General features: G+C 52.1%; 1 protein-coding gene across 9 annotated transcripts in view; it reads left to right on the top strand.

Moving 5' to 3' along the window:
- The window catches only part of PAX5 (paired box 5), a 186,667-nt gene that overhangs the window by 155,109 nt on the left and 8,921 nt on the right, over positions 1 to 22,637 (top strand). For all 9 annotated transcript variants that reach the window (XM_019729118.2, XM_019729113.2, XM_019729111.2 and 6 more), the window contains one exon: positions 19,508 to 19,594. In XM_019729118.2, coding sequence (XP_019584677.1) covers positions 19,508 to 19,594 — 87 coding nt within the window. The remainder of the gene's footprint in view (positions 1 to 19,507; positions 19,595 to 22,637) is intronic.

Here is a 22,637-nt window from a genome sequence, read left to right as displayed (position 1 = left end):
GAACTTGCTTTCTCTGTGTGATACAAGAAAAGGGGCATCACAGGCAGCTCTGACGTCACGGGAGGCACCGGGTGTGGACAGAGGACTCTTGAACTGAAGTAAATCCCCACAGCCCCTGGGAACTTTCCATTAGGATTTTGTGAATGTGCAGACTTTCTGAGAGCACGTTGGATAGGGGATTCCTGGAGAATTCCCCAGCAAGGAGCCAGAGACACTTGGAAAAATGGCTGCAAGGGAATTGGCACCTGGAGGCCAGCCATGTGCCACCCACCAGAAGCCAGGACCTTTTAGGGGGAATGTAGAGCAGATAACTGGGGGCAGCAGCAGAGGCCCCAGCTGAGGGCCCTGCCCTGGGCTTTGGGGAAATGGGCCTGAAGCAGAAGCCCTGAAGGCCTAGGACAGGGTGTGTCTGTGTACTGGGGGGATGTATCTGTTCCAACACGTACCTCGCAGGGGGCTGGAGATGGCCCTTGTACATGCTACAGCTACTTCTCCCTCCGGCATGGATGCATAGGGCTGGACTTGACCTTAGAAGTCAGCCCGGGAGTGTGCAGATGAGGTCAAGGACAGGACTTGTTCAAGGTCACATGGCAAGTCAGAGAAAGAGTCAGGCTGGCCCTCTTGCTGTGACATCAGCTTGCCCTGTTGTCCCTACTGGGCTCGCGGGAAATAGCAGCACCCACTTTAGTTCTTCACTGAAGCAATGAAAAGGACGCACTTTTGTCCCCTGACCTCATGCAGGCCTGGTGTCCCTAAGGTAGTCCCTGGGTGACCTGGCTTCTAGAATAACTCAAAGCAAGACTCCGACCCCACCTACCCCAAACTTGTCATGTTCTTCCTGAGCCCGCATCCTTCCCCAGGCCCTAGGACCTGGCCAGCTGCAAAAGTATCTCCTGAGATTCAGACAGTGCCCACCCCCAGGCCCGTCAGAAGTTCAGCCTCGGACCTTCAGGCCATGCCATGGACTCAGCTCCTCTGCTCTCTGCTTCTCCCCAGAGTCAGGCAGCTAGACAAAAACAAATGATTGTTTTTTCCCTGGGTTCAGTTTTCCTCTGGAAGTTGTGACCCAATTAGAAAATCAGACAAATAGAAAAATCTGGCTTTCACCCCGGCTGAGGTTATAAAGTCTCACTGGCATTTAGGTCTCTGCCTCCCTCACGTCTCTGTGAGCACGGCCGGCTCAAGCTGCCTTGGCCACCTGGAGCAGACCTGCCCCAGTGCTGTGCTTCTCTGTAATTGATGGTTTATTCCCCATTGACTTCCAAAATGGATTTGAGGCAACTTCTTGACCTTTCAATAACACCAGCCTGAACCTGAAATCCCAGTCCTAAAGTAGGAGGCCTGCAGTGGGTCACGTGGAGAGGCCCAGGTGTGACGTGTGGGCCCTGCCCACGAGTCGACTGGTTTTTAACAGGGTCCCACCATCAAGCCTCGGCTCTGAGACCAGCCAGCCCTGCGCCCAGTGCTACCCACACTTTGCTGCTGGGAGCAGAAAGCTCACGTTCCCAGAAACAGCTTCTGTCTGTGTGCATTCCAGAGCATGCTTGCAAAAACGTACTTCTAATCAAAAAGGCGATCACTAGAAAAACTAGGACAAATTGTAATTTTGACAGTGGACAATTATAAATACCAGGAGGGGTTGCCAGGTGGCAAATAAACTCCTCTGGTGAGGTCTTGGATTAATTATACCACCAGTGAGCTGACTAGGTGGGGACTCTCTTAATTGTCCTCATTTGTGGGTTAAGTTCTGGTCCTTCTTTTCCTTCCCTCCTTCCTTCCCTCCTTCCTTCCTTCCTTCCTTCCTTCCTTCCTTCCTTCCTTCCTTCCTTCCTTCCTTCCTTCCTTCCTTCCTTCCTTCCTTCCCTCCTTCCTTCCTTCCTTCCTTCCTTCCTTCCTTCCCTCCTTCCTTCCCTCCTTCCTTCCTTCCTTCCTGTTCTTCCTCTCTAGCCCTATACCCCTCTCTTCCTTATTCCCTTCCTCTCTTTCCTTCCTCTCTTCTTCCTTTCTTCACTCACTCGCTCATTCATTCATTCACTCACCAGACAATCCCTGAGCTCCTCCTGAGTGTTGAGCCCAGTTCAGAGCAGACATGGAAATAATTGAATTTCTCAAGACCCAGGGGTATCTATGAAGAGAATCACCCATGTTACCTGCCCAGAATGAAAAGAAACCAGCTTGAATGTGGCGGTTTTATGGGATTTTTAGGTTCAGGGACTAGACAGGGGACCCCTGGGAGACAATAGAAAGTGAGGTTTTCGGGATGCAGGAGCTGAGGGCTCGGCTGCTGACAGGAGGGGCTGCCCGGGACTGTGGCTAGCTCACCCCGGGCCTCCCCGGGAGAGCTCCAAGGGAAGCCTGGCTCCCGCAAATCTCCGTCCCTGACGTGGGTGCCAGGCCCGTGTGTACAAACAGGGCGCTCAGTATTTAGGAGCAGGGAGGAGCAGGGAGCTGCCCTGAATGGCTGCCCGCTTTGGAAATTTCTATGCATTTGTAATAACAAAATTACCATAATTTGCTCGTTAACGCAGCTAGATCAGTCAAGCATTGTTCCATTGCGGGCGGGGAGGCCACTGTGCCTCTGTCTGCACACTCTACACACCCCAGCCAGCCTGCCAGCCCGTTAGAGCGCTGGAAATTAGCATGCAAATGGTCCTAATTCGGTGGGCGAGCTGTCAGGCAGCGCCTCTCTGGCCTCATCTCTGTGAAGGCCCTGACAGCCCAGCTCCAGTGCCGGCCCACCCTCCTCGCTCCAGCCAGGAGGGGCTCCGAGGGGCACCTCCAGACTGACAGCTTGGCGGCCTCCCTCCCTCCGTCAGCGCCATCAGGCCTGGCGGCAGGCTCCCCGGGGAGCAGGCAGGGCCTGCCACCATGCTGGCCAGCCTGAGGAGGCAGGAGGGCGGGTGGGCTGGTGGGGGAGGCTGGCCTGCGCTCAGGTCCACCTGCTTTGGCTGGACTGGGGCAGAGGGGCACAGTGAGGGCGGAGGGTGGCCCCCAATTCAGGGCCAAGTTGGGGCACAGGGACCCTTATGGCTGGTGGGTTCTGAGAATGTCCCCTTGGGAACTCGGGGGCACCTTCTCCCACCTGCTCATCCATAAGGATCAAGTTCAAGTCCTGCCTTGCTCTCCCTTCTTGGTCTTCTAGGCCTGACCTCAACATAGCCCTGCGCACCGTCCCCGTACCTGGAACATCTCTGTCCAAATCCATGCATGGAATTCCTCTAGCTGTAATGGAGAATTGGGGGAGGCTGAGAAGGTGTGTGGTGTAGGCAGGACACTCAGCACCTCTGGGCCTCAGGCCTGCCTCCAGGGTTACTGGTCTTCAGGGGGAAGTCATCTTCTACCCTCTGGACCTCAGTCTCCAAATCTTTATGGTGGAGCCATAAAGATTGGTCTTCTTCCCAGGGCTGTCCCGGATAAGAGAGAGAAAGAAAGCCCTGCTGTACAGCAGCAGCTGACATCTAGTGAGAACTTCTGTATGCTGGTCCCTGTGCTAACTGCCTTTCGTTTCCCAGCCTGCTGCCCTTCACAGTAACCCCACCAGGTCGGTGTTGACGTTACCGCATTTCACAGAGGGGGTGTCCGATGCCTCAGGTCACACACAGTAACTTGCCCAAGCAGCAGGAGCAGGATGGAGTCCGGTCTTGCTCGCTCCAGAGCCCTTTTAACAAGAGAACATGCAGGACCCTGGAAGCCGGATCAAGCTTCTGCCTTCACTGTGAAAGGCATGTGTGCCCCCTCGCAGGCAACGTGTGCCTCTTTCAGGGCTTGGCACATCCTCAGTACTAATAAATGGGAATTGAAAAAAGAGAACCCAGATGGGCCCAGGTATGACCGGCTTTGGGGATCCACTGTATCCATCCTGATGTTCCCCTGCTGATATGCAGCAGAATGCGTGGGTGCAGCCCCAGGCCAGGATTCAGGGTTCGGTGAGTGGAGAGCCGGCTGGATCTCAGTCCCCACTTGTCTAATCAGCGGGTCATTCTTGTGCAGTGAACAACCTACTCATCCCTTCATGGCTGCTCTGCCCCCTTTGCCTCTTTTAGGGGAATTGTATCGGGACTTTTAAAGCTTTCAGATAAATGGAGAGGTAAGAGAGACCCTGAGAAATTCAAAACCCCAGCTGGCTTCTGGCTGTCTTGGGAACAGAAGGCGGCTCGTGAGCCTGAGTCTCTGCTGCCTCACAGCACCACCCACCACCCAGCACAGAGCCTGGCACACAGTAGGTGCTCAGTGAAGGTCTGAGAAGCCACAGTGCGCAACATGTGGACCATGAGAAGAAATACACACACACACACACACACACGAAACAAAAGCCAAGCAGCCTGCCTACCTAGACCAAATGCCTTGAGCCAGGGGTGGCTTTTCACTTCCATGTGGCTTTTCCTTTCCACCTAGTCTTTGGTTTGTCCATTTGGGGCCATGGCCTGAGCCTGATGAACTCTAGGTCTCCGTGTGCCAGCCTCTCAGTAGCTGCTGTTGGGTTCTTCAGAATGTCTCTTGGAGAGAACAATCCTGCCAACCACAGTGTCCAGGCACTCTGAAGACAGTGCAGGGGCACATACGTTCCCACCTCAGAGGGCCACACTGAGGACTTCTGCAGTTCCCTGGATGAGACAGGATTGGTGCCTGCCAACGGCAGTGCTGCTCAAGGAAGAATTGCCCAGGCTCCCCCTGGTGGAGAATTGGGACGCGTTGCCCTCCTGCCTTCCCAGTGTGTGGCAGGACAGGAGACAACTAATTCCCACTGCCACCCCCCTTCTCAGTTGACTCACAGTTAGCTCATCATGCTGTCACCTAATCCTCAGTGCGACCCTATCAGTGCCCTTGGTTTCGCCTTATTATGGGCTCAGCGAGGAAGGGCATGTCCCAAGGCCATGAAGAGCCAGGACTAGAATCCAAGGTCCTTCTCTTCCTCCCAACAGCCAGTCTGTCCTCACTCCGACTGTGTCCTTGGCTTTGGCCAGCTGACCACCTGCTTGCATGGCAACACAGCCTGGCCCTTCCCAGCCTCAACGCCTTAGGCTCCAAATGGCCAGAGGTGCCCACTCTGTGGGTAGGTCAGTCTTTCAATAAATATTTGCAGTCGCCTCCTTCCCGGCCTCCCTACTGCCACCCCTGCCCCCTTTAGTCCATTCTCATATGGCAGCCAGAGTAAACCTGTTAAAATGAGAATCAGGTTATTGCTCACTCACAGTAGAGGCCAAAGTCCTTATACGATCTCTCCCTTCCTACTTCTCTCCTTGACTTCATCTTCGACCTCCCCACCCCTCACTTTTCCTCTCCAGCCACACAGACCTCCTCGCTGTTCCTCCAACGACCTTCCCACACTCCTGCCTCAGGGCCTTTGTACTCGCTCTCCCCTCGTTTAGAGTGCTCTTCTCACAGATATTCACATGGCTAATTCTCAATTCCTTCCGCTCTTTATTCAAAAGTCACCTTTTCAGTGAAGCCACTCTATCTAAAATGTCACTGCTTTGTATTTTCTCCTTAACATGTTGTATGCCTTATTTTTACAAGTATTTATTCATCTTGTTTGTTGTCTGTTTGTGCCACTAGAATATAAGCCTTATGAGGGCAGGGACTTTTGTCTGTTTTGTTCATGGTTGTATCCTCAGTGTCTAGAAGAGTGCTTGCTATCTAGTAGGCACTCAGTCAATATCTGGTGAGTTGCGTAGGTGGATGAAATATTGACTGTCCGCTGTGTGCCTGGCATCAAGGTGGACACATGCCGGGTCTCCTCAGCACACCTGTGGGGCTCTTCCACCTAACCGTGCATTTGCTCCCTTAGGAGGCTTCTCCACTCTTCCTTCGTTGGCCCCCAAAGATATCTCCAGTCCCCCTCCTGCCAAGCTCCTCCCCACAAAGTTGCATCTCAGCCAGGTCTGCAGCCTGGTCCCAGAGGACACAGATGAAAGTATCAATTGAATTTAAGAAAAGAGAACTCTCCATCAGCACAGCCAACTTCAGGACTGACTTACTCACTGCACTCATGGGGAAACTGAGGCCTGGACTGGGGAAGGGCCTTGCTCCAGTGAGTTTGTGGTAGAGACAGGACTTCATCGGGGCTCCTGTCTCCCGGTCCAGCCTTGGCAGTTGTGAGAACCGGCCTAAGGCGTGGTCCTGATTCAGCGCCCTCCACAGAATATGTTCCTTATCAAGCTTGTTGAATAATGGTGGCGGCCCAGTGACCTGCCTGGAGTCCACCCAATACCAGCTGGCCCCTAGTGGCAGTCAGCCTTCTTAGAGTTGGCCTTAGGGGCCCCTTTTCAAAGGACCTGGGGACAAGACATCAGTGTGCCTCTGAGAACACTGGGAAACTCTTTACCGTAGTCAGTGCTTCTCAAACTTGACTGCACACAAACCACCTCAGGATTGTCTTCCAGAGCAGATCTGGTTGGTGAGCCTGGAGGGGGGCCCCGGGGGTTGAGCAAGCTGCTCAGCAATGAGTAGCAAGGCTTTCCATTGGCTCTCACACTCACTGCATGGGGAAGCACCTTGGAAGTTTGACAAATACTGACACCTGGCCCCACCCCAGAGATTCTGATTTAACTAGTCTGGGGTGTGGCCTGACGGTCTGGATTTCTTAAAGCTTCCCAGATGATTCTTAAGGGCAGCGGGCAGCGAGGTTTGAGAACCACCGCTCTGGGTCACTGCGCGTTATCCCTGCCCTCTGGGGCAGCTCTGTTGTGGGAGAGCAGCACAAGTTAAAGAGAAAAGGGTTCGTTAACACTGAGGAAGAGGGAGGAGCTGGGAGACTACATCCACTCCCAGGTAGCCTTGGGAGAGGGTACCCCAAGGACTAAATGGGGGCTGCAGGTCCCGAAGGGGAGGGGGCTGCTGAGACCCCGCGGCCAGTAGGGATAGAGAGCGAGGAGGGCTAGAGAGCCCTGGAGCCCTTCAGCGCTGGAGCAGGTGGGTGGCCCCGCAGAGCCCCATCTTTGCCTTCGTTCTTGACCCTAACTCTGGTGGAGAAATAACTCCCCCTTTTCCTTCCCCTCCTTGGCCTCTCATACCTGTATCCGTGCGCTGGTCCCCAGCCACCCAGGATCCACATAATGTATGTGTGTGTTGTCCCCTCCCGCAGACTGCGGGCTCTTGGTGGGCAGGGACCGTGTCTGATTCATCTCCACCTCCTCCAGGCCCTGCGCGCTGGGGACAGGAAAGGTGTGCAGAATTGAGTGGTTCCTCGGGGTGCACTGGGGCTCAGGGCCGCTGTGCTGCTGAGCTCCCAGCGCACAGCCAAGCCTGCGCGTCGCGGTGGTAATTGTGGAGGTAAATCTTGTCTGGTCTCCTTGCAAACACTTGGTGAGGCATTCCATAAATATGTCAGCAGCAGCATTAAAATTTGATGGCAGGCGGCATGGGTCGGGACTAGCACTGTGACTCCCCAGCAACGTACGGCACCATCACCTCCCTCTCATTAGTCAGCGGGGGTGGGGACGCTCCCGCCCCTCTCGGAGCCGGGCCCAGCCTGGGGGAGGCGATTTCTTCAGAGGAGGACCTCTGGCTGCTTTGAGGGACAGGCCAAGGTCTAGGCCACAGAAAAGTAACTCCGCTTTGGGCTGTCATCAGGCTGAGCGTTGTCCCTGAAGGCTCTGGAAACGTGTGGGGAAGTTAGAGGCCTCTGAACTGGAGGTGACTGGGGCTGTTTTTTTGAGTCTGGGAGCTGGTAATAGGGGTTGGGGGCTTATTTCAGCTTTATAGGCTGACAAATCAAAAATTGTCTATTTGCCCACAAAAAGGCCTCATACCCTGTTTCCCCCAAAATAAGACCTAGCCGGATAATCAGCTCTAATGCATCTTTTGGAGCAAAAATTAATATAAGACCCGGTATATTGTATTATATCATATATCATATCACATCATATCATATCATATATATCATACATCATATTAAAGACCAGGTCTTATAATAAAATAAGTATAATATAAGACCCGGTCTTATGTTATAGTAAAATAAGACTGGGTCTTATATTAATTTTTGCTCCAAAAGACGCATTAGAGCTCATTGTCTGGCTAGGTCTTATTTTGGGGGAAACACGGTAGAACAACTTAAGAGGGTGTGGGGTTGGTATAATTTCAGCAAGCAAAGGGTCATTTGGGCAGGAATCAACGGAAAAAAAGTATTCTTAGTGGCAGAAAGGTTGGAAACCAACTTGTTTACCTCCCACCCTGCCAGTGTCCATTTGTGGAAACTGAGGCTAAGCAAATCTGGAAGAGACACGCTTAAAATCACAGTGGTACAAACAGAATGAGATTGGGCCCCTGGCTCCTAGTTCAAGGCTTTCCCTACATTCAAGAATTTGGGGGCACCTGTTGAAATATGAGAAAACCATCTGGAAATATAACTGTCGTTAAAAAAACAAGCCCCAGAGCATCCTTTTTTTTTCAATAGTCACACAGCGTGTGTGCCACGTGCCAAGGACTGAGTTAAGCATCAAATAGTCCCTCACATGTGAAGAACACTTTTTGATTCACAAAAGAAGTCTTTTAAATGCATTGATATTTAGTCTTGTGAGTGCTGTAATATCACATTGCAAATGAGAAACTCATGTTCAGAGAGGTAAAGTGACATCTCCAAGGCCACTCACCTAAATGGCTGAGGGGCTTTGACAGGGAAGGGCAGGCTCCAAGCCCTCGGTGTTCCCATCGCCTCAGTTATCACCTCAGTGTGGCAGCCACTGCTACTCTCAGCACTGACACACAATATCAGTGCCCACCTTTTTACAGTTACTTATAAAAATCATGATGTGGTTCAGAGCTGTCCAAGGCTTTCTGGGTTTATCAGCTGATGTCCTATACTAGCAGTTGCCTTGTCAGGGAGTTGAAAGAAAGAGGATCAGGCCTCTGTAGCTGGTTCCACGCCAGGACACATTATGTCCTACTGAACTGCCTCCTGTTTGGGAGGAGCTAGAGACTGACCTTGCCCTCAGGCTCCCTTCCATGGGGACAGAGGCAGTGCACTTTGGCTCCAGAATGTAGCAGGGCTGGTGAGAGATGCGTAGGGACAGATTTCGGTAACCCACTAAGTGATACAGCTTCAGTGTCTCTCAAGGCCCAGATCACAGCCACTTCCTACAAGAAGTCTTCCTGGATACCCCAGCCAGCATAAATTATAACTTCAGCTCTGCTCCTAAACCTACCTCACCCTTTGCTGGTACCCGGATGTCTAGTCCTGGGTCTAAGAATCCCCTTAGATGCAGGGAGTCCCCTCTGGACTAGGGGTCCTTCCTTGCACAGAACTCTGAATGGAGTAGGGCCACTGTGAATCCTGAATTGAATGGATTGACCAAAATCCTCCTGAGTTAGTTAGACATCCATCACTGAGGTGTGAGTTGGATTTTCTAGGGAATACGATTCAGTGTTATTCCAACAGAACATTTGGAACTTGTAGTCCAACAGTTCAGACTGTGGGATGGGGTCTTCTGGCAACATTCTGGTCAAAGAATGTCTTTAGGTTTCCAGACTAAGTGTCTTCCAGTGGCCAAGTGAGTGTTAAGGAAAAACCTTCCGTTTTCCAGCCCAGCTTTGGCCCCATGGAATGCAGTCTGGTCCTGCTCTCTGAGCTATAACTACCAGTGATTTTTGCTTTTTTTTTTTTTAAACTTCTTTGCTTTTTAGGAGTGAGCGAAACTTGGTGCTGTCATGATGTGGCAAGGAGGCCCAGAAAGGCCTGGTGGGGGTCCTAGCCCCTCAAGAAAGCACCCGTCCAGGGTCCCTTTCCACGTGTGGGACCTGCACTCTGGCCCCTGCAGCCTTTTTCTCTTTTCTGTGTGTTTTGCTGTCTAGCTCAGTCTCATGCTTCTAGCAAAGATCAAGGACCAGTATTTCACTAATGCTTTCTTGCACCGTTTCATGACCTGTTTCTGTCTGATGCTGAAAGGGGCTGACTCAAGAACCATCTGTCTGCACGTGCAGTGCTCACTCAACCAGTATTTGTGCTATGGGTGGCACCGTGTGCTGGGGGCAGCAGGGACTGCTGGGATTTGTCAGTCACACTCGATCAATCCTGGTTCCTGCCCTCAAGGAGGAACCACAGACACACCAACAGGGGAAGCAAGACAGGGTCACAATCACCCTGAGTCTGGGCAGGGGTAGACCAAGGGCTGGGGTTCAAGGGAAAATGGGGAAATGCTCTCAGTTGGGATCATTGGTCCCAAAAGGCTTCCTGGAGGAGGTGGTATTTGAGCTGGGTCTCAACAAGTTGGGGGACTGAACACGAGGAGAGGGAGGAAGGTGGCATTTCAAATGAAGGAAACAGTGTAAGTGGATGGAGGTAGGCCCCACGTAGCATGAGGGCAATGGCAGTTGGCCTGGACTGTGGCTTTCAGGCAGGGGTCAGTGGGAGGTATGGCCGGGAAGCTCTTTGGGAACCGGACCCTGTAGGGCCTAAGTGCCACCACAGGGCTTCTGGGCATTACTTGTAGGCTTTGTCTTCATAAGTGTGTTGCCTGTGGGCACTCCCCTGCTCCCTCCCCACACAGACATACACACAAATCAGGTTGTCTTGCAGCCAGTGAGGCTTCAGGAGTCATTTGTACATTGTCTTGTCTATTCTTTGCTTAGATGAGGGCATTGGGACAGAATTTTGGAATAAGACCACAGCCGGAGAACAGATTAAAATTGAACCCAAACTGCTCAAAATGTGCTATAGCATAGCCAGGCATCTCAAACTGAAATACCTACAGGGGCCAGGCAGATGACAGAAAGGAGGGAAATCAGCCTTGAGGGACAACACAATAGTTCTAAATTGCTTGTTCCACGGCTGATGACACACTTGCCCCTTTAAACCACCAAGTAGCCCATCAGTATGTTTCTACTGGCCCCATGTGTCACAATGGCCTCAGTTCTTGCCTCTGTTGGAGAGCTGGCTGGTTGGGTCTGGCGTGAACCCTGTGGCCTATGGTGGGGGCACTGTAATTCAACAGTGGGGTTGCTTCCCCTGAGTTCCCTGAATGGTCCTTGCCTTCGGGTCTTTGTAGTGTAGACAACAGGAAGTAGGCTGAAGGCACAACAGCCTCCTGTCTCCAGAGGACCAAATTGAGGCCCAGAACCATCACTCAACTGAGCTTCATGGCTGCTCAGTGGCAGAGCCAGGGCTCAGCCCTAGTCTCCAACCCGGGCTCACTGTGGCCCGCCCAGCACTGCCGTCCATGGCGCTCTAGCAGAAATGGAAATGCAACACATTCTGCATTCTCTCCCTCACTCTTGCCCTCTCTCTCGGTTTTTCTCTTCTCTCTGTTTTTCTGAAGGCCTTCATGGCTGGCCTGATCTGGTGGGAGAAGAGGTTTTTCCCAGGAATGGATCGATGCTCTGTGTGCAGGCTGTCGGGCTGACAGGGCTGACCTTTACTGAGTTTACTCTGGTTTTCCTTTCCCTGTTGGGAGCCCAGGAAGGTCTTGCTCTGGAGGGAGAGAGGTTGTGAAACCTTTGTCTCCAAGGAAGTCGGGCTGGGGTTGGGTACAGTGAAGATACGACAGTGGAGAATCTTAGCATGGAAAGCCCTTTGAGGTCAGTTATTTAAATCACTCCCATACACATGGCTTTTACAGATTGGGAAAACTGAGGCTTGGGGAGGAGAAAGGACTTGATCAAGGTTACTCAGAAGCTTTGACAGAGCCCCAGAACCCAGTGTGTGTGTGTGAGTGTGTGTGTGTACATATCCATAAAACATGTATATGTATGTGTTACACATGTTATATATACCGTGTTTCCCTGAAAATAAGATGTAGCTGCACCATCAGCTCTACTGCGTCTTTTGGAGCAAAAACTAACATAAGACCCGGTCTTGTTTTACTATAAGACGCATCAGAGTTGATGGTCCGGCGAGGTCTTATTTTCAGGGAAACATGGTACATATATACTGTATATACATATATGTTATGCTACATTATATTCTAATATAATATCATATACTCTCATGTCATATATGATACATATATGAGAGGCTGACTATTGCCTGTGTAGGTGCCATAGTTATGGTCACTGTAGCTGTAGACAGCTACCCACCAGGTACCCACTGACCCCCAGTCACGGCCCATCATGCAGTCCTACAAAACCACGGGGAGGAGCTGGAGAAATAGCATGGTCCTTTTCAAATCTCCTCCTCTGCAAAGATTTTTCCTTCACCTCCTCTGCAAAGATTTTTCTCCCCAAGACCAGTTTCAATCCTTCAGAAATAGAACTTGGCTGTGAAGTCACTTTGAAAGACTTTCCGTATGTTAATTACAGGCGGCCAAGGTCTCAGCAGAGGTGGGAGCCCACCATCTGCAGATGGGGTCGGCCCCCAGCGTGCTCTGCAAATCCCCATCATCTGGCAGGTGTCGTTTTGGGTTAATTAAGAGCTACACTGAGCCGGTTTACCTGTCACTTCTGCGGATTTTAGGAAACTTCGACTTTCTTGCCATGTCTGAGCTTTTAGTGAAGGGGAAACTGAAAACATCTCTGGCTCGGATGATTTTCCTGGCCCTGGGCTGGCTCTCCAGCACAGCTGCAGGAAGTGCGTTTTTTTTTTATGGCCCCCTGTAATCTTTTATTTGAATCAGTCGTTTCTGGTTACCTCACTGGTTTTTACAGTTAGTGAACTAGCTCTTCTGTATTTGGAAGATGATGCTTTCTAGGGGGAAGCCACCCTGCATCCTACATTTCTTAAGCTTCTGCTTTCTTTCTGAGTCTTTCAGGAAAGCACATAACATTCCTTGGTTTCATTTGGTTTAGTGGCTTTGGAACAGCTTTTGATTTGTGGGTCAGGGGCCTCTTTTCACAATTGGGGTTTGGGTTGTTGGTGCTAAGCTTAGAGCTCTGTGTTCATGGGGGCTGACTCGGCCAGAGCCCCCAGATAACTGGGTTCTCAGTTGGTCAAAAGTCCCCCTTCTCCAGCCTGAGAGAACTTTCTCTCTCTGGGGTGATGATAATGTTTGGTATCTTGATAGAGGTTTGGGTTATACAGGTGTGTACATTTGTCAAACTGCAGCAAGGGTACACTTAGGATTTGTGTGTTTCCTTATGTGTACACATTGCATCAAAAGAAAAAAACTTGTAAACAAATAATGAATTTCAGTTAATCATATGCATGCCGAAGTACTTAGGGAAAGATGTACTGATGCCTGCGATTTCTTCTGAAATACATAGAAAAATGACATGAATGCAAGGCTAGCGGGATGAAGAAATATATGATAACAAGTGTAAGACAATATTGATGGTAGAATTAGGTAGTGGGTATACAAGTGATTACTATAAAATCATTCCAACTTTGCTGTGTGTTTGAAAACTTGCAAACCTACTAGGGATGGGAGGGGTAAGGGAGGACTCCCCCCCCCCACACTGGGCCAGTGACATGTTCCTTGGGATGGTGAAAGCTCTGCACCTGGGAATACAGCTGGGGTATGAGCGCTCTGCTTGGCGCTGCCTGGCTATGTGGCCCAGTTCTAATCATCTGGGACTGTGAGTAATAGCAGAGGTTGGTGAGGTTCAATGTGAGATAGATGATTGTGTGGAGGGCAGAGGGCCGATTTTACTTCCCATCAATTCCAGAAAGGAGTACGTTGCTTGAGGTTGGGTGGGAATGAAGAGAGTGGTTGCTAGTCCTTTGGATGCCCAGTGAAAAGCCAACTCCCTTGGGTCCCGAGCCCCAGTATTCTCGGCTCTACCGCCTTCCCTGGGGGTTTTGTGAGCTGGAGCGCCATGCCCTTGAAGAGGCTTCCTGACCGCCGCTGCTCTTTCTCTCCTTCCAGTCTTGCCCTCACTTGTTTTTTTCTCTAATAAACCAAAAGCAGACAGTTCCCTCAGTTCTCCCTTTCTGCCTTCTGGACCGTGAGGGATTTCATGTGCCTCGCCTTTGTCGTGCCAAATCCCTTCTCCTTTCCGAGCCTCAGTTTCCCCATCTATAAAACCAGAATGTCCCACCCTGTGCTAACGTTTCTGCAGCTCTGTATTTCTTTCTGTCCCTCAGTTTCCTCTTCGTCCTTTCCCAGGATCCTGACAGAGGGGTGCAGAGGAGCGGGGGCTGTGACAGAGGGTTTAGGGTGGGGGCAGGAATGGCTGAGCTTGTTTTCTCTACTGCCAATAAAGGAAAGGCACCAAATCCTCACCACCCAGGGTGAGGAAGACCCTCTGTAAGGTGAAGTCATTTGAGCTTCTCCACCAGCTTAAAAAGTAGGGACTTTCCTTCTCTCCCTTTTACAGATGAGGAAACTGAGACTCGATAGGTAAACTCACATGCCCACGGCCACCAAGGTTGTCAGTGGCAGAACCCGGCCTCGAGCCATTTTCTGTCATCCCCTCCAGGGTAGGCAGCTCTGGGAAGGAGTGGGAGGTAGAGCACACCTGTGGGTATGACGCTGGCCATGAGCCTGGAAGGGGACCAGCCCTCCGTTCTTGGTCCCGTTGGTGGCTGCTAATGAGGGGAGAGTCAGTCCCGAGTGTCCTGGAGTCCCGTCGTGTACCATCTGCCCACCTCCCTGCTTTTGCTCATACAGTTGCCCCCTCTGGCCCCACTACTCCTTTGCCCAATGCAAAGAACACAAACAATGGCTGGCTAGCTTCTCCTGGCACCTTGACATCAAGATAAACTTGTCTTAGACCCTCATTGCTCACCTTGTGGAAGAGTCCCATGTCCTCCCCAAGATTTCTGCAGTGTTTCCAAGAGAGGCTCGCTCTCACATGCCCACCTCTGGCTCCGGCTGCCTGGCATCACTGAACTCTTGGTCTCTGTGATCTGTGCTTCTCTTGGACCACATTGTTTCAGCTCAGCCCCTGTGGCTACCCGGGCATGGCACTCAGCCGCTCCCTTCGGTTTCCATGAGGGGAGAAAACACCAACCCAGTGGTACAAGGTATTCAAGTGCATAGTAGGCTTTATTGAATATATGGGAGTTAGGGGGAAGGGGTTATAGTCCTCAAAACAGATGACTTAGTAGGAAGAGGTGAGTGGCCCATGGTGTCCTTGGTGCTGGGCAGTCATAAGAGAAGGAGTTTGTTGGGTGGTCTTTGTCTTCAGCCATCTGGCTGCACCTCTTGGGGTTCTGACAATAAGCCAGAAGTGGGGGCTTTCATTTTCTACCCCAAGAATATCATTCCTGTACTTGAGGAGCATCATTTTGTGTCTTTGGATGTTGCAGTTATGTTGTTTCCCGGGCTCTGGTTCCCTCTTGCTTGGACTGTGGCAGCAGCCACCTGGATGTCCTGCCCGACTGTAGGCTCGCCTCCTCCAGGCTGTCTTCCAGATTCTGGCCCTCCCTAATCTGAAGGCTGTCTTAGCCCTAATGAGAGAAAAGCAGAATGTTCCTGCCCCACCACACTCTGCTCAGTGGCTTGCTCTGCTAGGGCCTCACAAAGACGTGGCCATATGGGAGTCACGCTCTGACCAGTCCATCCCCAGACCTTTCTTTGTGCCTGGGGTGCCTTGCCTCCCTCTGCTTATCAAAGTCCTATCAATCCCAGCTCACATTCACCCCTAATCCCAGAAAGTGTCCCCAGGGCTTTCCCCAGACCTGCTTTTGGTTGGACAAGACTCACTTTTCTGAGCTGCTGTCATGGGGTTTGAAGGAAAGAAGGTGAATGTGCCTTGGGTGTCACGATGGTGGTGAAGTAGTATGGGAAATGAAGTCGCAGAATGGAGCCTCCAGACCCACAAAAACCAGCATCCAGGGGGGCCCACAGAACTCTCAGGGAGGGGGCCTTCCTCCCTGCAAGGCCCCTGGCAATTGCAATCCAGGTTCCACAGACAACAAGGGCCTTTAGCTATCACTTGGTCTGTACAAATGGGAGACAGAGGCCCAGGGTGGGAAGGCAGTGTCATAGGCAGAGGACCTTGGGCTGGAGGACAGGAACCTGGCCTTTTAGTCACCTCCTGGCCTGTGCAAGCCTGTCCCACCTGCCTGGAGCTCCATTTCCTTACATATAAAATGTAGACAGTTGTGCCTGGGAAGGTTAAATAAGATTCTGGATGCCAAGGAAGTCTTGATGACCAATATTGGGTCATTGTCATTATGGCTGACATTTACTGAGCATTCACTGTGTGCCAGGCACTCAGTGTATCACTCATTCACTCTTTACAATGACTATATGTGGTGGGATCTATTAATTGTCCCAACTTTACTGAGAAGGAAATTGAGGCACCGAGAGTCTGAGTGACCTTCTGAAGGTCGCAGAGGTAGGAAGAGGCAGCCCTAGGATTGGAACCCAGGCAGTCTGGCTCCAGAGCCCTGTTCCCTGCCTCTGTGCACATTGACTGAGGACCATGGGGTTCAGTAGGAGCATGTGGGTTTGAACTTGGGCCATCTGCTGCTTCCCAGCCATCCTTGTGGCCCAGGCAGTCCAGGTCTGTAGATAAGCAATTTTCTTGGCAATTAAGGACCTGGACTCCCCATATCTCGTGGGGTAAGGGCTCCCTACATTCAGTCAGCTTCCTGTGTGGCACTTCAGATACCATCCCAGAGTCCCCAGCAGGTGGCTGGACCAGCCCCGAGGCCCACCTCATGCCCTGGGGATGGTCAGGCTCCCCTTGCCCAGAGTGCACACTCTGACAGAGCACGTCACAGGACAGGGCTGTGCTCTGAGGGTGCATATCATGCCCCCACTGTTAGTATATCGTGCAGGCTGGGTCCCTGGGGGATTATTTCTTCCACTGAGGAGCTTATATCCTTGTGGAGGGGGCAGAATTATCAAGATAAGCACCATACATAAGATGTTGGATTGTGATCAGTTCTATGAGGAAAAATAAAGCAGGAGAGAGGAGTGGGATGGAAGGAGTTTCCATTTAAAATGCAATGGTCCAAAGACAATGTTGGAGCAAAGCCTAGAAGGAGGTGAGGGAGATAGCCATGAGGGCAACTGTGCAAGAGCTTTGTGTTAGCAGTGGAGGCAGGCAAACGACTGGGGCTTCACCGAGCACTGACTGCTGTAGATAGGGCGTTACACTGCGGGCTGGTGGCACACAGGTGCAGAGAAGAGTCAGACATGGACCTGCAGGGCAGACACTCCCATGTCCCAGGACGCGCCCATGCAGGTCAGGGCGAAGCTCGTGCTGTGGGATGCTGAGTGCACCTGAGGGGCCCGGGGTTTCTGAGAAAAGAGGTATCTGAGTGGGGTTCTGAGACCAGGCCGGGGAGAGGGGGTGGAGGACGGTGGGCAACACTGACTTAGGTGCATATGCTAAAGGAGTTGGCGCTGTTTATGGTCCTTTGCCACTTTTGGAATGAGATGGGGGACGCGGGACCGATAACATGGACACAATTCACTAATTAACTGCAGCTGAGTGGACCTGAGACTTGACCTGTTGGGGCTGGAGGTCAGGGAGGCTTCCTAGGAGAGCTGGTTTTGGAGCTGGGCCTAGCAGACAAGTTCAGTGCCGCTAGATGAAGATGGAGAGATGGCCTTTGCCAGGGTAGCCCGATGCCTTGGGCCCAGGCACAGAGCTGTCAGGAAGTGCCTCGAATGGGACAGCTTCACGGGTGCCCAGAGCCTGGATGAGAGGGTGGTTGTGCCCCTTCTCCAGGCGGCTCAGTCTCTCTGCTCTCCCACCCTGCCCCCCAGGAGGAGAAGGAGGCGCTGGAGCACTGACGGATGTTCCGGGGCTGGGTTCCTGCAGCCCAGCATTGTCACCATGCTCTCCCTCCATACGCTGGAACCTGACACCCTGACCACTGAGGCATAAAAAACAGAGAATTGGAAGGCTCAGCCTGTCAGGCTGGGAGTGGCCCCCAGAGATGCCTGGGGAGGAGTGTGTGTGTGTGTGTGTGTGTGTGTGTGTGTGTGTGTGCTCACGCTCTGCCTATGGTTGCCTGTAGAAGCCGGGAGGTGGAAAGGAGGCCGAAAGGGCCAGGGGGCGGGAGCAGCTGACCCCTCAGGCCTGCTTTATTGTTCCGGATACACCTGGCCAAGCCCCGTGGGCCCCACATTTGGGCTTAGGAGGGGAGCAGTGCTCCCATCCTGACATCTGGCTGGTCCCTTCTGGGGGCTCCTTCCTTATGGTCCTTTGGCATCCTTAAGAAGAATCTGTGGAAGCTTGCTTGAGCTGAGGCTGGTCCCCAGAGCTGTGTAACTCCCAGCACCACTGCCAGGGAGGGGTCCATGTGCTCTGTAACCAGTGGCTTACGAAGCCACTCAGCAGCCAGCTGCCTATACAACCTGTGCTAGGCACTGGGGCCTGTGAGATGAGTCAGGCCTAAACCGTGTCCTCTGTGAGTCCCCAGCCACAGGGCAGCAAGGATAGGCAGCAAGGTGGTAGGGGAGGGAAATTTGAACTCCCCTTCTAGTGACTGGCTGGTGGTAAATGGCTCTCCTGGGGCTGGAAGCGAGAGCCCAGGTATCATGCGGGAGACCCTGCTCGCTGCACCATTTGTCATGCGGGGCGGCCTTCGGGGTCTCTGGTCCCGCTCCCCATATAAGAACGCAGGACATGGTGAGGCCGAAAAGGAACACCCACGGAGCCACAGATGGGGGAGTCATATCACTATATTCTCACTGGCGGCATCCGCCTCTCTGCAATCCGATCTTGCTAGCTCAGCCACCATCTTCTTGCTAGCCCCCATTTTCTTGCTAGCGTAGCCACAGCAGTTATATTAGTGGCCAGTCACTCACTGGTTACAGCTGATGGCCAACTAGCCACAGCTGATGGCCATCCAATCACAGTTGATGGCCATTTACTACCTAAGCTAGCACCTTTCTATGTGAGGCCGAGAGCCTGGAAACTGCTTTCTGGATCTCTGTCCCCACACCAGGGAAGTGCCAAACACAGGCATCATTGTTCTATGAGCAGCTGGGTAAGAGGTCCCACTATGTTCAAGTGCCACCATGCCTCCTCCTTGCACACCCAGTGTTGTCCCTACCCTGGCACAACTGCAGTTCCTGCCCAAGCTAAGAGCTGCCCCTCCCCCAATGCCCAGGAGACCCCAACCCCAACCACTCCCTCTTCTGTGCTCCCCTAAACCTTTGGCTTGTTCCCTCCATCTCAGCAAAATGCCATCTGCCTCCTCCTGGCAGAGGGCCTGTCTATGCCTCATCTTCCCCATTGGCTGAGGCCCTGGGAACAGCTACCTCTGGAGTCTCAGCACAGAGGATCAGACTAGAGTTGAGGCCACCTTTGGTTTCTTGGTCCAGAGTCACTCAAAAACACATGGGAAGTGGATCTAAATCTCACTGGGGTCCTGGAGTGGCCTCAGTCAGGGCTGAGAACCAGGTAGTCCGGGGCTTTGGACTTGGGTGGATGTATCAAGGCCATTTTGTGAGAGACCCTTGGCATCAGTCTCCTCACCTGCAAAATGGGCCAACAACCCCATGGAACACTTGGCACATGGCAATTTCATGGTATACATATGAGAAGCTGGTATTCACTCCCACTAATAAGCAAAAGGTTTTAAGGGGAAATCTAGACAATGCCAATGACAGCTGTCTACTCAATGAAGGTATGGACTGGACTTGCCTTTATTGATTACGAAATGCGATGGGCATTTTCCAAACCTGCTTTGACATTTGGTTCCTGTTTCTCTCCTACCCACCATATGCAGGGAGTGAGTTTTCCGGGAGCCCCTACAGCCACCCTCAGTATTCCTCCTACAACGACTCCTGGAGGTTCCCCAACCCAGGGCTGCTCGGTGAGTACTGGCGGAGGCCCTGCGGGGCCCCTGGGCCATCAGCTGCCCTATTCAGCCCCCTCGGTGGGTCAGGTTCCCTCAACATCCTGAGACTCGGTCACTGAGGTGGGTTGGGTAGCTCGCCCCAGGCACATGCAATCTGCAAGTCGTGTTGGGGCCGTAGGACAGTAAGCTTCATGCCTGCTTAGGCCCTCCTCCCTCCCCCCAGATGTTTTGGGGGATAAGGGGAAATAGCACAGAAAGGGAACAAAGACAAAACAGGCATTGAAGCAGAAAGAAGAAGGTAGGGAAAGTGCCTGCCCAAGAATAAATGATATTTCTTAAGAATCATTGAATATTCAGATGAGAACTCTCTAAATAAGAGACAGCAAAGAGACCAACTCAGATAAATTGGTGGTGGCTACTGGTCTTGATAAGGACTCTGAGGCCCAGTGATTGATTTGTGATGTCTGCCCTGGACGTCACCACAGCCAGCTCCATTGGAAATTGATTGCCCTGTGGCTGAAGGCCCAGCGGGCGCCTGAACCTCTGCTCAGGCCTTAGCCTGGCAGATTGTCCATGGCTGGGGCCAGCCTGATCTGTGAACACCATCTAGCTATTTGGTTTATCTAAAAGACCAAACAGGGCTAACTCAGCCCTCAAAGGCCAACAGGAGCCTTTTGTTCTGTTGAAATGAACTTACAGGGAACTAATGTGCCAGATGGAGCTGAAGGTTCTGGAGCATGAAGCAGGAGCTGGGGCCTCACAGATATCACTCACCACCTGGGGGTGGAGCCAGCCAGTCAGCGGCAGGCAGAACACTGATCTCTCCCCCAGCAGTCAGTTGGAGGATTCCCTCAAAGCCCAGACATGGGAGGGCCTCTGAGGCTATCCAGGTTTGTCTGTCCAGTTTAACAGGACCTGCTTAAGTAAGAACCTGTTAATTCCCCAGATTAGGGAACTGAGATTAGGACTGAGAACCATAGACTTCATCAGAAAAGCAAGAACCTGGTGTCTTCAAGTTCAAGTTGCCAGGCCATGGGTCTACAAAGGAGCCAGACAGTCACAGCCTTGGCCCCTTTTGAAGCCTGCTTTGGTGTTTAGGACAGACACATGGCATGGACACATCCCTTCCATGCTCCTGGGCCTCGGGCTGCTCAAAACATTTTGGTGTATCAGGTACCACTGCAGTGACATAAGGAAGCATGCCGATGAGAGCCCCAGATCCCTGTGCATGGAGAGTTCCAGTTTTATAGATGACGAGGCTTATATTATTGGTGGCCTCCCGGAGGGGCTGCATCTGTGACTGATCGGTCAGACTTCCTTTCTGGTTTTGGAAAAATTATTTCTAAGCATGAAGCCTGGTCTCTACTTACCTACTGCTTTTCCTTAACACCCCACACCCACCCCAAGCAGCAGCCCTGAGCTCTGCGTTGGCCCAGCCATCAGTCTCAGGAGATGAAGGCTGGCCAACCTCTCCCTGAAGCAATGTCTTTCGGCAGGGCTGAGGATGGGGCATGGGTCTGGTGGCCTGAGCCTGGGAGTCCCCTCCCTGCAAACCTGCCTCAGACAGAGCCTTGGTCCCAGCGCTGCTGCAAGACCCTCAGGGGATGTGGCACGAAGGATGCCTGGGCCAGGCTGTGGGAGGGGTTCCTAGGGATGGAGCTAAGACCCCAACGAGGCCATGTTGAACCAGGACCTCCACGGGTGGCTGTGCACTGCCCAAGGGGACAAGTGAGGCTGAAGTCCAGCCCCTGCGTAGCCAAAGTCCCAAAACCTGGCACAGGGTTACAGGTGCCCAGAGTGGACACCTTTCTCTAATTCTCACAAGGTATGCCATCGGCTCATTTGCCAAGGAGTTCATGAGGCAGAGAAGTGGGGCAGGAGCTGCTCAGGAAGGTGTGGCAAAGGGATGGAGTGGTGGGTGTTCTGGGGCCACAGATGAGGGACCTTGAATGCCAGGCTGAGAAGTCTGGACTGATTGTGTGGGCAACTAGGAGCCTAAGGGGATGGCGAGGAAAGGGTGGGACCAGACTGCTTCTGAGGCCTTTCTGCTCAAGCTGGAGTGAGATCCAGTTCATACCCGCAGTTATTAGGCATGGGCTGCATGCCTGGTGTGGAAAAGACGTGGACTCTGTCCCAGGGAGCTCACAGGCTGGGGTGAAGGAGCCTTGGGCAAGTGTGTCTGTGATGGGAGGTGCCCAGTGCACTGAGAGGGGTGGAGAGGAGGAAGAAGAATCAAAACTCTGTTCGTCTAAATGAGCACTTGCTAATTGTGCAGGGACTGGGCAAAACCCTTCATATGTGTTATCTCATTTTATACTTTTAACAGCCCTAGAGGGCAACGTACTATTATCTCTATTATACAGATGAAAAAAGTGAGACTCAGAAAGGTTAATTCACTTACCTGAGGTCACACAGCATGCAGATGGCAGAATAAGGACCCAAACTCAGGTCACTTTGACCCCAGAGCCTATATTCGTAACCAGTGTGTGATGTAGTATTCTTACTCTCCCTGACCAATTCAGTCTTAACAGTATCTTACTCTCCCTGACCAATTCAGTCTTGACAGTACTACAGCCAGGAAAAGAGGCCTCATCCTTCCATAGGAACAAGCCTTGAGAGTTCTAAACAGTCAGATCATGTATGTGATTAGAATAGCTCTGGACCACTTCTTCAAGTTGCTCGCTTCCCAACTGAGGTTCTATGCAAGAGAGTCTAATGCAGAGCTCACATCTGTGCCCTAGCAGCAAAGGAAGTTGGGAGAATGAGTTCTGACTTCTAGCTCAAAGAGGCAGGCCTCATATCCTAGGAAACACAGGAAAAGTTTAAACGATGCTGGGCAGTTACAAACATAAGAGATCGCACCTGCGCTGCCCACATCTCTATAACCTGGGGAATCGTGGCCATGTCATCCAGCAGTCCACGCCTCAGATGCCTCAGGTATAAACTGAGGATAATGGCCACTGGCAGCTTCTTTCAAGCAGGAGCTGAACACAGCGCTCTCTTGAAGCCCTGAGGATGAGATACCAGGCTCATGCTATCATTGTCTTATAAATAAGTT

The sequence above is a fragment of the Rhinolophus sinicus genome, linkage group LG04, assembly GCF_036562045.2.
Source record: "Rhinolophus sinicus isolate RSC01 linkage group LG04, ASM3656204v1, whole genome shotgun sequence".
Taxonomy (NCBI): domain Eukaryota; kingdom Metazoa; phylum Chordata; class Mammalia; order Chiroptera; family Rhinolophidae; genus Rhinolophus; species Rhinolophus sinicus.
The sequence above is the reverse complement of the archived record's forward strand: the minus strand, read 5'-3'. Positions and strand labels throughout refer to the sequence as shown.